Here is a 15488-nt window from a genome sequence, read left to right as displayed (position 1 = left end):
TGGTGGACTCTTAAGTACAATCACTTTTGTAGCAATGTTGCTGTACAGTTTTGTCAGATTTAATCGCTTTGGAAATGCTTTCCAAAGAAGTAATATGGAACTCTGTGGAGAAATCTCATATGCTTTTAGAAACAATGCTGGAACTGTTGACTGCAAGGAAAGTAATTTTGTTTCAGTGTTTGTGATTGACACTGACCTAATATTCAAAAAGTAACTGTAACATATGTAACACATGATTTGCTGTTTGAAGTGTCCTTTCTCGAAGAAGCAGCAGAAGTGATGGATGTTAGTGATTATGGAAGACACAGGTAGTTCTTACGTTACTGATGAGGCAAATAAATTGCCAGGCCAAATTCTAAATCTGTAAGTATATTTTTGCCTCCCTAAAATCAGGAGGCAGGTTTGTACTGTTTCTATCTAAAAACACTCTTTTTCATAAAAACAGTTAATTTTTTTTTTCTTTTCCTGTGGCCTAGGACAGAAAAGAAAGCTGAATACTTCATTTCTGTCACTTTGTAATGAAAATGAAACAAATAATTCTTCCTTTTACTTTTGAAAATTTCACCTTTCTAAGTTTTTGGGATTTAGATTTATAGCAGTTTTATTTTGTCACTTCAAGTCATGTCAAGTTGCCGGTAAAAACTGGCTTTCCTGTCCAGCCCTGCTATATTTATTTGCTTGCAACTTAAATATTTCTGTGTTTTTGCTGCAGCCAGTAATGGATTACTACTGACAAGGGGTTTTTTGTTTGTTTATTTGAGGGATAAGCATGTGTTGTTTTGTCTTTGTTTTTTAAACGAATATATTTCTTTCAGACTGAAAATAACAGGCAGATATCCATAGCAAAGTTTCTTTAGCAAGTGGCAAATAGTGAAAACCAGTAATGTTTGCCTGTGCCTATTATTGTGCTATGGTTTTTGAAACTTGATTTTGCTAGATGACAAACATTGTGGAGTTGTGTTGATAAAATATTTGTTTAGCTCTTGACCTCTCTGAAATTTGCCAAAAACCCCTTCATTTTTGATTTGTGAAGACTAAGATAACCACATTCTAGAAAGACATATAATGGTAGCATCTTCTTGTTGCCACCATCATAAGCCAAATTTGGACTGATCATCTAGAGGTAAAGGTTTCTGTTTCACTTTAATCTCAATTGCTGTAGTGATATTGATACAGTGGCGTATAATAATGACTGCAGTAATGAACCTAGACCTGAGTGAAGTCAATGACTGCAGATAGTGCTAATTTAACAAATTACAAAAAAGTTTTGGGGGATTTGTGTGAATAACACAAAAAGAGCTGAGAACGCCGGGGAGCTGGATTCTAGTAGATATGTATCTGTCATTAGAATTGTGCCATTGGTTACAATGGCTGCATGCCATGGACCTCAACGTCATGAAGTATTCTGTTTCTGTAACTGAGAGCATTGAAACTTATTGCTAATCTACAATGGTAGATCAGTTCAGGCATTTCAACAGTCATGACAAGGAAGCATTTGTTCCACATGAAAGAAAAATGTGTTCAGGTTGTTATAAACAGTGAAAGCTGGAAATAATACTTTATCCTAAATTTTAGTGATGACAAAACAAAAGATTGAAAGCAAGATTGACTTGCTGGAATCTAATCTTCCATTAATCCTTTTCATTCCTTTTGGACAAAGCCCTAAGGAGACCTTTTTATGATAGAAGACTTTACTGGTAGAAGACAGGCATATCTTTAGCAGCAGTTTCGGTTAGGATAGAATTAACAGATACTTCATGGAATGTTTGTGGATTATACTGTGTCACTTCTGTCCTCTGATGCAGGTCTTTAGTAACATTCCAATGCTTTCCTAGATGTTTTTAGATTCACTAAGGATTTATATCACCTGAAGTGTGCAACAATAGGGGGGAAAAAAGACTGTCCAAAGGACTTCATGTCTCTCTTTGCATGCTGTTTCAGCCTTACTTGACTATGTGGCTGACATCTAATCTTCTGCACTGGAAGAGAAGAAAGAAACAGTAGTTGTTAACGAGTTTCTTCATATATTACACTGAAACAAATGTAGTACTTTCTCACATTAATACTTTCCTAATCTCACTTCGTCATGCAGCTAAGCTTTCTGTGGCCTCAAGAAAGAAATGTGTTCGTATTTATGAGAATCATTCATAGGAGAGTCTCTACCTTAGAAAGTAATTTCTCTTATGACAATGATTGAAAGAAGACTAAGAATGGTAGGCAATACTGAAATGACTTCATAACCCCCAGCACCTCCGTTTCAAAGAGTCCCATTCAAAATGTAGAAGATGGCATTACTTATCTACCAGTTGATGCTTTAAGCTTTGACCTGTCTTAAAATGAACAAACAAACAATTAAAAAAATGAACACCACCCCCCCCAGGTCCCCCTCCCACATGCACTTAAAAATATGGCCTTAGCCCAAAGATTGCTGAAGACTGCTGAAGACAACAGAACTAGAACTTAAAAAAAACTAATTCTACATACATTAAATACAGTTGGAGCTATTGCATAACAAAGAAGCCATATTTTGTACACAGATTAAAACTGATTTAACATTTAACTTGAAAGTTGAGGTTGTCCTCTGAGCGATACAATTGAGATAGGAGCATTTACAGTAACGTACGAATCTGTCATTTCAGTGAATCTGTCATTACTTTTTCGTTCATTTTATATGATGTATTGTAGTTCATTCTAGTCTTGCAGTTTCAGTTACAGATGGAGAAGAATTTCATTTGAATTTTGTTATCCATAGATAAGCTATGTCTGTTCCAGCTGATGAAACTGTGGGGGACCTGCCTGTGAGAGACGTAGGTCTAACTCTAGCTGGAATTGGAGGATTACAAGGTTTGTACCAGCTGCTATTTATTACAGTTACAGACTTTGATCAGTGGCTTCTTAAGTTTCTTTCTAAAAATGTTTCTGACATTCCCACTCACAAAATTAAGTTCAAATACCATTCAAAATCTGGGTTAAGTTCTGAAAGATACTATGACCCATTCTGTGTTCATGTTGCTTGTTATAAGAGGGGAGTTGCTATGAGGTGCTAAAAACTGGAAATCTCATTGAGCTATAAAGTTCATCCTTCCAGAAGAAAAGAGGACTTTTTTGCTGAATTGAGGACAAGGCCAGACCCATTTAACAAAATGGGAACCAAAAGTACTATGCAATTCTGATATGTTACTCAGCTGCTATTAGAATGGAACTGGGCTTAGTCTTGTATCTGAGTAAATTTACAGAATTATGAGTTAATTTTTTCAAGCTTCAAGAGAGTACGTTAACTTTGAAACAGATTAAAAAGCATCTCTGTGGTAATGTTCATGTTATTTTTTTTTAAGTAGTATGTTTGACAGTACCTTGTTACTTGCTAAACTATTTCGTTTGTGTTATCTAGTAGGTAATCGGTTTGCTATATCATTTGAATTACTTATTTCATCTGTAAGAGGGAGGAAAAAGGAAGTTATTAATATGCCAATAAATCTGAAAAAATTAATCAACAGAGTCATACAAGTGTAAAATATCAAGTTACTTTAAAATTTTAATTTTTTTTTTTCAGTATTTCAAAATGAGTTAGACTTTGGATTACATGTTGTTGAATGTATTGAAGGTAATTTAAAGTTGTCTTTGGTTTGGGTAGAATCATCAACTACACAGAATGTAAAATCTCGACAAGCTGTATCGCGAATCAGTCGAGAGGAACTAGAAGACAGATTTCTTCGTTTACATGATGAGAACATCTTACTCAAACAGCATGCAAATAAGCAAGAGGAGAAAATTAAAAGGTATGGGTTTTAATGTTTTTATTTTAGCTCACAGTAACGTTTTTGCCCCTTAAAGCATTATCAACAAATTAAAAATCATGCTGATTTCTCTCAGAGTACTTTTTAAAGCAGCAGCAAAAGTCACTCATTGGAATTAATTTTTGTATTGATTTCTGGTTGTCTCTGTGGTATGTGCGATATTTTTTGCAGTGGACAGTATTAGATCTCCATGTAGAGAGGTGCACTGCTATCCACCACTTCGGAGTTGGTACCTTGGGTTCATAGCTATGCTGTCTGAGTACAAATATAACAGGTATTCTGAGAACTGAAGAAGAGGCTATAAAAGCCTAATTATTCATCAGGAATTTCATCCTAGAATCAAAGGGCCTATAGAGAGAGATTCTGCCCCTTTTTTCTCCTTCTCTGTCCTCCAAGAAGTTGACTAACATCTAGCCTTTTAGATGGGCTCTAGTTAGCCCTAAAATGTCTTTATAATTATGATCAGCTCTCCTTTATTCAGGGTAATAGATAACTTCGTTGAAGAAGTCCCAAGTACCATGGGGAGCACAGTACCCAGTGTACCCAAACATATGCAAGCAACTTCAGGCTTATTGTTAAACTTAATGCTGTGCTGGACTCAGCAGAACTGTTCATGGTATTGCTATATTCCAGGAGGGCTAATTAATCCAAAAGCACTGTGACTCTGTGTTCATGTTGTGCTGTACTTATAGAATCATAGAATGGCTTGGGTTGGAAGGGACCTTGAAGATCATCTAGTTCAAACCCCCCTGCCATAGGCAGGGACACCTTCCACCCGACCAGGTTGCTCAAAGCCCCATCCAGCCTGGCCTTGAACATTTTCAGGGATGGGACATCCACAACTTCTCTGGGCAACCTGTTCCAGTGTCTCACCACCCTCACAGTAAAGAATTTTTTCCTGATATTTAATATAATCTACCCTCTTTTCAGTTCAAAACCATTACCCCTCATCCTATCACTACACTTCCTGTTAAAGAGTCCCTCCCCATCTTTCCAGTAGGCCCCCTTTAGGTACTGGAAGGCTGCTATAAGGTCTCCCCAGAGCCTTCTCTTCTCCAGGCTAAAACACCTCAACTCTCTCAGCCTGTCCTCATTGGGGAGGTGCTCCAGCCCCCGATCATCTTCATGGCCCTCCTCTGGACTTGCTCCAACAGGTCCATGTCCTTCTTATGCTGGGGACCCCAGAGCTGAACGTAGTATTCCACATGGGGTCTCCCGAGAGTGCAGTAGAGGGGCAGAATCACCTCCCTCAATCTGCTAGCCACACTTCTTTTGATGCAGCCCAGAATGTGATTGGCTTTCTGGACTGTGAGTGCATATTGCTGGCTCATATTCAGTTTTTCATCCACTAATACCCCCAAGTCCTTCTCCGAAGGGCTGCTCTCAATCCACTCATCGCCCAGCCTGTATTTGTGTGTGGGATTGCCCCAACCCAAATGCAGGACCTTGCACTTGGCCTTGTTGAACTTCATGAAGTTCACATGGGGCCACCTCTTAAGCCTGTCAAGGCCCCTCTGGATGGCACCCCTTCCCTCCAGCGTGTCAACCTCACCACACAGCTTGGTGTTATCGGCGAACTTGCTGAGGGTGCGCTCAATCCCACTGTCTATGTCACTGACAGATGTTAAACAGCTAATAAAATGTTGCTGCATCTAAGCAGCTAGCTTCTGGACAGAAGCTAACCAATTAATGAAAGGGCATCTGAAGATACTGCCTCTGTAGGTGGGACTACTTCATACTTTTCTGAAATCCAAAACATTCTTTCCTTTTGACTTGGTATTCAGTGAGTCAGGAACAAATTGACCAGCATGACAGAACTTCCATCTTTTCTGTCAGGCTATTGTCAAATACAAGGTGGTGGAACAAATGAATTGTTTGCTTATTCCAAATGGCATTTCCTGTGTTTGTTAGATGACCTATCAAATGCACTCATCATCCACTTAGGTAAATTTACATGGAATGTCCAAATTGGAATACCTGAATTAATATTTTAAGGCACAGAAAATATAAAATACAGTGTTTGTCTAGACTGCTAGAGGAAAAATCTTAACTCTTCAAGCTCTATTTCTTTCCCAGCATGCCTCATGCCAAAACCCTTGTAACTAAAAGTTTGGAATGAATTTGCAGTAGTACATTGAAAAAAACCAAATAAACAAAAAAACTTGCTTACAGGCAAGAAACATTCTGTGACATCCTAAAGTTATTACGGATTTTTTTTGTTTCACTTTTGTTCTTTTAAGTAGAAGCTTCTGTCCACAAGTATACAAAAATAAAACAAGCCCCTTTAAACAAATGAAGTGTGTCCTTATTTTCAGTTTTCTTTCTGGGCCTGCAAAAATAGATTCTCTGTAAACTAGATACAGGTCTTGAAGATGTGCGACCAATTTTGTAAAGTCTTGAACTTGTCTCTATCATCAAAGCCACCTTTTCTTTCTTTATATGCCAAGTTTTTTCCATTCACTGCTGGGTATGTTTTTTGTTCTTGTATATTACATCACTCCCATGTGCCCTCTCTGCCTTTTGTTCTAGCTTACCAATGTTTATCAAAACTAAAGGAAATCAAAGGTACAACTCTTGAGATGCCAAAAGCAAAATTTGTATCCTTTTAAAGACAGATGAAAACCATACCCTCTGTATCTAATTATACTCTTCAGCTAACCGTTCCTTCTCTGAAGCACATTGGTAATATTTCCCAAGTATAAAATTGAGTATGGTAATGAGAACTATTAAGTCTCTTTTTCCGGAGTACCTTCTTAAATATCTCCACCTATATATTTTAACCACTTTAGAACTGAAATAATATTTATATCCTAAAATACTAGAAAAGATATATCATTGGAATGTTGCATATTATTAGCATTCTTTCAATCGTTGAATGTTTTGTGGAATTGTAACTTTTATAGTTTGCCCCACCACGTCCCAAATCTGTAACTTTACTTAACAGCATGCAGAGGTTCCTATATAAGGTCATGTGTTAAAAATTACATTTAAGCAGCATATGGAGTAAATATGTGTCCTCCCTTTACTAACCTTAAATGATAAGCCTTAGGAAACTGTTATTTGTCAGTGCTATAAAGCAGATTGCTGCACAGTGGTTTCAATTATCTTCAAAGAGTTCTTCACGGGCAGTAATAGTTATATCAAAACCTGAAATTTATTATTCAGGTTCTATACTGAAGTCTTCACGGTGATTATGTTCCTTTCAACAGAATGCTTTTTATGCTGACTTTTCACATTCTTTTTCATCTTTTTTTATTATTTTCCCCAGAATGGCCACTAAATTAATACGGCTTGTTAATGATAAAAAAAGGTCTGAACAGGTTGGTGGCGGCCCCAAGCGGCTGGGTCAGGCTGTGGAGCTGGAAGAAATGATTGAGCATTTGCAAGAGAGAATTCGTGAGCTTGAGAAACAAAATGAGAGCCTCCGCAGCAAACTCATTTCAACTAAACAGCAGCTCCAGATTCAAGGCCATAGGCCTTGTTCGTACAGCTATGTTCAATCTCGTATTAACACTGGTCTCAAAAAAGTGAGTGAGGCTGCTGGCATGCCGGAGCACGCAAAGAAAGGTATAATTCACATTTATTAAAAATAGTAGTTTATATAGGTACCACTAATTATTGCTCCACTGTAGCAAGTACATACTCTCTTCTGTTCATCAGTGAGCAATAGTACCTGTAGGCAGAAAGATTGTTCTTTTTCTTGTATTTATTTATAGCAGTCATGATAACTTTTTTTCCTTTGAAGTCCTTGTTTTGAGAATCTGCAGTGGTATGGGTAAAACAAAAGTACACATTTGAAAATAAAGTAGTTATCAAGCAATTTATCTAATAGTTAAAACCAGGGGACTTTCTTAGTATAACTTCTGTGCATGTTAAAGACTTATAAAAGGAGTATATGAAAAAGTTTAGCGTTATCATGTTATAACAAAGTTTTACATCTGTAGTTTGGTTCAACATGTTTTTCCTTTTTTAATGTCAAGGTTTGCTCTAGTCTCTTGATACATGTGTGCACAACACTGCAGACTTGAAAAATCTATTACATGTGTGGACTTTTGAAAGCAAATACCACAATGCAGCCATCTTTAATGATGCTTTTTACTGTCAAGACTTGCTGCTTAAGTCAGTCTCACTCTTAGTCCTTTATTTATGGTAGCTACATTTGGAAATTACACTTTAAAACCTTTCTATTTTCATATGAACATTTGTAGAGGTAGTTGTATTCAGTTAACTTATACACTGTACAGATAATGTGTTTAAAAAAAAAAAAAAAGACAGCTATGGCCATGATTCAAAACTGAGTCAGCAGAATTGTCTCCTTAACTTCTATAAACTATGGATCAGGCTGATGGACAGTTATATAATGGTTTCTTCCTCCATCTCACCTTCCCACCAGTCTTTATTTTGGTTACATTGATTATTCAGGTATATGAAAACAGAAATAATTCTCATGTTTTTAGACAGGCAATAAAAAGCAATTGGCTCTTCTTTACTTTTTAATTTGAATATAGTGCAAGTTTTGACATTTTAATAACACCTATATTTTCACACTTTATATCATAGTCGTGGTTTAAGCCTGGCCAGCAACTAAGCACCACGCAGCTGCTTGTTAATTCCCCCCCCCTCCCCCCACAGTGGGATGGGGGAGAGAATTGAAAAAAAGTAATACTCATGGGTTGAGATGAAGGCAGTTTAATAGGACAGAAAGGAAGAAAATAATAATAATGATAATAATAATAATAAAATGACAATAATAATAAAAAAAGAATTGGAATATACAAAACAAGTGATGCACTATGCAGTTACTTGCCAATTGATGCCCAGTTAGTTCCCGAGCAGTGATCCGCCCCCGCTGGGCACCCCACCCCCCCCAGTTACATACTGGCCATGACGTCATATGGTATGGAATATCCCTTTGGCTACTTTGGGTCAGCTGCCCTGGCTGTGTCCCCTCCTAACTTCTTGTGCCCCTCCAGTCTTCTTGCTGACGGGGCATGAGAAGCTAAAAAATCCTTGACTTAGTGTAAAGACCACTTAGCAAGAACTGAAAACATCGGTGTGCTATCAACATTCTTCTCCTACTAAATCCGAAACAACACTATACCAGCTACCGGAAAGAAAATTAACTCTATCCCAGCCGAAACCAGGACAATCATGAATTAGGCAGTTTTATTCCCAAAATCAATTTTTGTTTGTTTGTTTTAACAGTGCAAACATAGTGTAGAAATATAACAAATTTATTTAGACCCAGTGCTAACAGAGAGAAAAGGGCAACTTGGTTCAAGGATTAAAGATCAAATGTTGATCTGGCATGCTGCGAGGACTTCTCTTGGCATAAGGACAGGTCCAGATCAAAGATGTCCTGTGCAGACCTAGGATTGGGGCCATGTTGGTTGAAGCAGTTGTTCTTAAACTGAAGAGAACATGAGGAAGGAAAAAAAAAAAAAAAAAAGGGAAAAGTTGTCCATAGAACATCCAGTTCAGCTAATAATGTTCAGAAATTTCACGGAAGTTCTAGTGTGCCTATCTCAGTTCTAAGACCTTGTCCAAACTAGAAGGGATTCTGATAATTTGAGTGCTATGAATATGCAGTTTATTGAACACACTTTCTAAGGTAAAGACTATTATTAAAAATCTACTAACCAATAGTCAGAACTTGAACACAGTAGTGTTGTCTTCCAGGAGGTCAGAGAATATTTTCTGTAGTATTCATTAGCATAGGATGTTTCATGTATTTCCCTTGCATGTTTTCTCATCCTGCCCTTTTGATTAATGATGATAAACCTAGCAGTCTAGTGTCAGGTATGTGCCTCCTATCTGTGAAGACTGCTGGACTCATAGATTGCTCTGTGAAACCATAAGGCTGAATCTCAAAATATTTTTAGCACAGATCAGAAAATATTCAGAGCAATTATCCAAAAATAAAATATCTGGAAGAATTCAGGAGAACTTAGCTGTCTCCAGGGTATGAAGAGGCAAGATGAATCCACAAATAATAAATATACCTTACTGTATCTGCTTTGTGTTTGGCTGATTTATAAATACCATAGCAAGTCAATCCAAAAGATGTGGTCAGGTATGAATGTTCACTAAATACTCACTGGTTTCTCTCATTAGTTTCTTTATTGAGTACAACCATCTAAGAGATATCATGATTTGAACAAAAATAAAAAATACATGCTCCAGGCATATATATACACATGTATATAGCACAACTACCTTAATACTTAAAGATCAAAATTCAAAACATATAAATAAATCAAGTTACCTCAGCACAAATGCCAAGTAGGTAAATTTTTTTCAGTCGTTTTGTGAACCTGGTGGTATTGTTGTACCTTGAACCTGAATGACTCAGTTTTGGGACTGAGGGATGGCAGCCTTAATGGTGTATTTGAAATTTAATACATAGTTTGGTCCCACGTCAAAGCTTTATTAATTTTTTCTTGCTGAAGAAAGAGAAGTAGGAGGAAGAGATTTGGAGAAACCATTGCTTTTGCTCCTGAACTAACAATTCTTCCTTAAGTAATTTCTCACTTTTCTTCTTCACCAGGGACTTAGTATGCTCCTAAAGAACATAAGGCAATTATTTGCAGTGCTGCTAAAAATGGTCATGTAGTTACTTGTCCAGGTGAATGACACTTGTGATTTTGTAAAGAAAGTGCTATCAGAGAAAAAGTGGTTACAAGTTCATGTTCCTATTTAATAATATTGATATTGTTCTTCTTTGAAGACACCATCTCTGTTCTCTGCCTTTAAAAGTAAAATCTTCTAAGAAAAATATTTCAAGACTTGTTTTTAACCTTTCTCTTTAACAGTGCATGCTGTATCACCCATAGTTCAAATTTTACGGCAGCTATGTTGTAGATACTCCGATTATCACTGTCCATGTGAATTTGATGTAAAAATAATTTTCATAGCATCTATATAGGAGTTGTAAGTGTTTGTACTGTATAGAGCTTGTTGTTTTGTTAAATGCTTTTTCATTCAGCGTGACAAAAATTTATCTTTTCTGTGTTTTCAGGAATGAGATTTCAGGATTTAGAAGCGAGATCACCTAACCTTGTGCTCCCAATACATGGACAGAATCTGCTTGAGGATCCAAAGGCTGAAATAAGAAATTTGTATGATTTTCATATATCTTAATTTCTGTCATTATAATTGTTAAAACTTGTGGTTTTATTGAAAGAAAAAAAAAAATTCTGAAGTTTTCACTTCAGAAAATAAAGTGAAGTTCTTGGATCTGACAACAGTAACACTGGTAACAGTGCAGAAGAGTTTTATGATAAGGAAAATACAGGATCAGAGATTTAGAATGCAAAATGTAGGTACATAAGAATTTGGCTGGAAGTTAAAACTGATCTTCACTGGTGAGCCCCTCATTTTGCTAAGATGCAATGCTGCCTAGCTTACTACTGGACAAAACTGACAAAAGCAGAAAAAACCTTGGCGGCAAAATTATTACCAAAATAACTCCTAAAATGTGCAGGATAACCTGTGCAAGTGGTGACTGTATTGAAAGTGTTACGCTGATGCATTTAAGCTTCATTTCTAGAGGTGGTCAGATTTTATGGATAAGTTGCAAAAAGTGCAGTATGGGATAGTAACGTAGAATGATTTTGATTCACTTCTGCATTTTGAAAGTTGGTTTGTAGTCCAATTGCACATTTTAACTGAAATTGAAGCTCAGGAAACTCTTGATAACATCCTTAATGTACACACTGCATGAGAACGGAGAGGTGTTATGTAGGGTGGAGAAAAGGTAGTTGACATCTAATTTAAAGATATTGAGGTTTGATTAGAATATTTTTTTTCTTCAAAGTATATTGGAACCTATTAGCTTTTTAGATATCTTGTTTTCTATAAGCTACTTTCAGTATTTGTGTTTCTTTCCAAATTATTTACCTAAATCAGATTTACTACGATATCCATAAATTCTAAATTTCCAATAAATGGGCAAGCTAAGTATACAAATACATTAATTAATGTGCAAATATGTATTTTGTGCTTGAAGTTTTTTAAACATAAAGATTTAGTGGGATTGTAGGAAATAATTTTACAGAAATATTCTTATAAATTATTTTAATAAATAAATTTAAATTATTTAACAACATTTAGATTGCACTCTTGCTAGCATCCTGTCTGAATCTAACCCTTGCTAAACAGTTACAGTTTTTTTTAAAAAATAATTTGCATTATAATAGAATGTTGTTACTAAAAAAAAAAATCTTCAGTAATTTTTTAGTGATGGGCCTAGAAAGGGCTATACCTATCACTTTTGAAGACTAGGAAAATAAGAGCTATTCATTAAGACTGCCATGAATCTTGGTGCTCACAATAGCTTTTCTCCTAAGACTGATCAAAACCATTGTGTTATAGTGCAGAAAACATTCAAATAACATTTTTTTCAGAGATTTCAGTTCTCACAAAGGTGGAAAAAATAACCACCGTCCCTCAAAATGGTGCACTCAGGTACAAAAGCAAACACATGGCCAAAAAACTCAAGGTACTTTTAAGTCTATGATAGGTATACGAAGTAATGAAGAACTGTAGCTTATGCATCGAAAGCTTTAGAGTGGAAAAAATTGTAGATGAGTTGTTGCTTATTCTTATTAGAAGAAATGTTATTGGAAAAGATATCTGAGATTAACTTGTCAAGAAAATTGAAATTGCAAAGTTGTGGCCTACTAACAATATTCGGACTCTGGTCTGTATAGTTTTCTGCCTTTCTTTTTTTAATTGCATTTACTGGATAAATTCCACTGTTAAAGACACATCATCTGAATCTTGTGTGTGTGTGTGTGCGTGTATGCGTAAAGTTACCTAACTCAGAATAAAAGCTGAAAAATTACTTTCATTGCTCCATCCATTGAAGACCTCATGTTTTTTTATAGCTAGTAACGGTGTTTTCCTTTTCAGAAAACACTTGATAGTAATGGATTTAGGGGGAGGATACGTTTAATATGCAGTATAATAAACAATGAACACTTTTCAGCTAGGTTCTGCTAAACATTATTCAGTCCACATAAACATTTAGTTTAAGAGTTTGTGTTGTGTCTGATAATGTGTTTGAATTATTTATCTATTTATTGTACTATTCACATATTTTCTTGTGGTAAGCTCTAATTATTTTCATAGTAAGTTAACTCTTAAACCTCTGTTGTGATGCATGTCATCAAGAAATACAAATTTTGGTGAACACTTTTAAAATTTTTGTTCTCTTGAGTATTCATTTAATTTTTTTCTTTTATTAAATACTTATCTGGTTTTGGAATGTAAGATGCTTGTACTTGCAGGGAGACTGTGATTGAGTCCCAAAGGGAACGCATTGAGGAACTAGAACATGCTAGAGAGATACTTGTGAGTCAGCTAAAAAGGAAAGAAAAGGAAATTGAAGAATCCATCCTACGGCTGAAAGAGCAAGAAACAATAAGCCAAAGGTATTGTGAAAAATGGAAATCTCCATGGTGGAAGCGTTAAAAGAGCTATGTCATAACGCTTATACAAAGCTGTGAAAATTACTTGTTCTGTTAAGAAATATGTGCTTTATTCATTTTTTTCCCTTTGAAACTAAGACATAAAATGTTTTCCCAAATAGCCATGGATAATTCTAAGCAAGGAGATTGTTATGATAATAAGTTATGATGTTTTTCAGAAATAAACAAAGAAGTTCATAATTACCATTTTAGAGAATTCATTTCCAGCTGATTCATATTCAATTGAAGTTCAACTCATTAAATTTTAATCATTTATTGTTTCTTCAATATAATTCTTAGAAAATTTTAGATAGAGGTTCATAGTGAGTAATTTAATGTTCATTAATACTCATTGATAATTTGGAGTCTACAAACAGTAGAAAAGTAATGGCCCTATATGGATAGATTAGCAAATTTTTGAAGGGATATGGTATAGCTGTGCCGTAAAACAGTCGGACAAACATGCTTGCTGAATGTGTTTCACAATAAAACCTCTATTAGTTTCATCTCTTTTCTTTCTCTTTCTTCTTTCACTTTTGCAAAAATATATGCAAAATTATATAACTTTGTATATATATTCCCTCTTTTGACTGTTTCAGTTTCAGCCTGTTACTTTTAGTTGTATTAAGGATCCAACATGGCACGATCCTGCATTCCTTACTCATTTGATTTCAATGAAAGTTCTACTTGGATCAGAAATATGTGGTCAGTTCTTTAACTGCCTTTCAAGGGAGGGACCCCATTATTATGTGTGAGCATTCTTTGTGCATCAGTGGTGCTACATAAATAATGCATCATAATGTTTGCTATTAAATTATTCACAAAGTCATAAGTCTCCCCTATTCAGAATTTCCATTATATAGTTTAAATAGGTTAAAGAAGTTGTTGTTATAATAATTTCTCAGTCTATGCCTACAGTGAATTCAGAAAATATTTTAAAGATTTTTTTCATTGTTTGAAAATAATCTGATACAAATCTCAAAGAACTTCTGTGCTTCATTCTTCTGTAGATGAATACTGTTCTTTAAGTACAGCACGCATTAACTGAACATAACATCTAAATTCAATGTCAGCTACCATGTTTCTTTGAAATTTTTAAGGAGTTTTAAAGTAAAGATACACTTCAAATTCAGCTAAAAAATCCTTAAATAAAGTCAGGCTATAAAAAGTAGTGCAGATCCTTATTTATTTATGTTTATAAAATTACTTGTATACAATCTGTGATACTTGACCTAAGTTACTGCCTGTGAATTCATGTTCGAAGTTCTGGAAGTATTTCCTTTATAGTCTATTTCTTGTTTGAAATGATGAAAGATACCTTAAGTATTTAAGAGTTACAGTGTTTGGCTGAAGACAATGGGAAAGAAATTGAAAAATGTCCACTAGTGCATATCTAGAATAGTGTGTGTTCTATAATTTTGCCACTAGAATACTTTATGAAAGGCTGTTAATCCCCATGTTTTTCAAGTTACATTTTTTTTTATGCTGAATGAACCAGAGCCAGAACTCAGAGGGATACTATTCTCTCCAGGTTTAACTGTAACCATAGGTACCTATACATACTATCTTTAGGAGATTTTCATTAGCTTGCTTTCTTGGAAGTCTTGTAACTGCTATCCAGAACAGTCTGTATTAGTTGTTTTATTACATAAATAGATTTATAGGTTCTGTGTAATTCTTATTTTTAATCTTTGCATCAGCAGAGAAGAAACTCTCAATATGGCATATTGGAGGTAGAATTGGAAATTTGGGTGACTGATAAGGTCATCTTATTGCATCTTTGTAGCTTATATCTTTGAATTTTGGTACAATTAGCAGCTTTTTCTTGTGTTTTGTAAGAATACAGTTGGCTGTCATCTAGTTACGTTACTACCCAAAGACAGTTAATCTGTTGAAATTCTTTAGGAACTGTATGGTGCCAAAAGGACATAATAAATATGCTTCCACCAATCTTCATGTTGTAGTACCATTTGATCTCAGCCTGGTGTTAACAAAATTAGGTTACTTTCAACCTTTAGGAAGACATTCTTTATTCTGCATGATTAAGAAATTCTTGTGATTGAAATAACTGTAGTTTCCAAGTAGTGAAGTACCCACAGTTAATAATCATTGATCCATCAGCGGTAAGGGTGGGAGATAACTAGTTATCTTGAGTCCTATGCCCACAAGAAATCCAGTAATATTTTAAAGCTGCCTTTGCAATTTCACTACAGTTTCTGTA

The 15488-nt window shown here is 35.4% G+C and overlaps 1 protein-coding gene across 18 annotated transcripts in view; it reads left to right on the top strand.

The window, feature by feature from the left end:
• The window catches only part of RPGRIP1L (RPGRIP1 like), an 84748-nt gene that overhangs the window by 3125 nt on the left and 66135 nt on the right, over positions 1-15488 (top strand). For 11 of the 18 annotated variants that reach the window (XR_008236689.1, XR_008236690.1, XR_008236691.1 and 8 more), the window contains exons 2-6: positions 2753-2844; positions 3635-3779; positions 7066-7364; positions 10816-10915; positions 13088-13231. Coding sequence is in view for 13 of the 18 variants with exons in the window: in XM_052797292.1 (XP_052653252.1) it covers positions 2760-2844; positions 3635-3779; positions 7066-7364; positions 10816-10915; positions 13088-13231 (773 nt within the window). In the remaining 5 variants the exon portion in view is untranslated. Of the gene's footprint in view, positions 1-2752; positions 2845-3634; positions 3780-7065; positions 7365-9138; positions 9230-10338; positions 10423-10815; positions 12649-13087; positions 13232-15488 lie in introns of those variants that run through there. The other 7 variants (XR_008236693.1, XM_052797296.1, XM_052797295.1 and 4 more) reach the window with 5 other exon arrangements.

The sequence above is a fragment of the Harpia harpyja genome, chromosome 9, assembly GCF_026419915.1.
Source record: "Harpia harpyja isolate bHarHar1 chromosome 9, bHarHar1 primary haplotype, whole genome shotgun sequence".
In the NCBI taxonomy this organism is placed as follows: Eukaryota; Metazoa; Chordata; class Aves; order Accipitriformes; family Accipitridae; genus Harpia; species Harpia harpyja.
The sequence above is the reverse complement of the archived record's forward strand: the minus strand, read 5'-3'. Positions and strand labels throughout refer to the sequence as shown.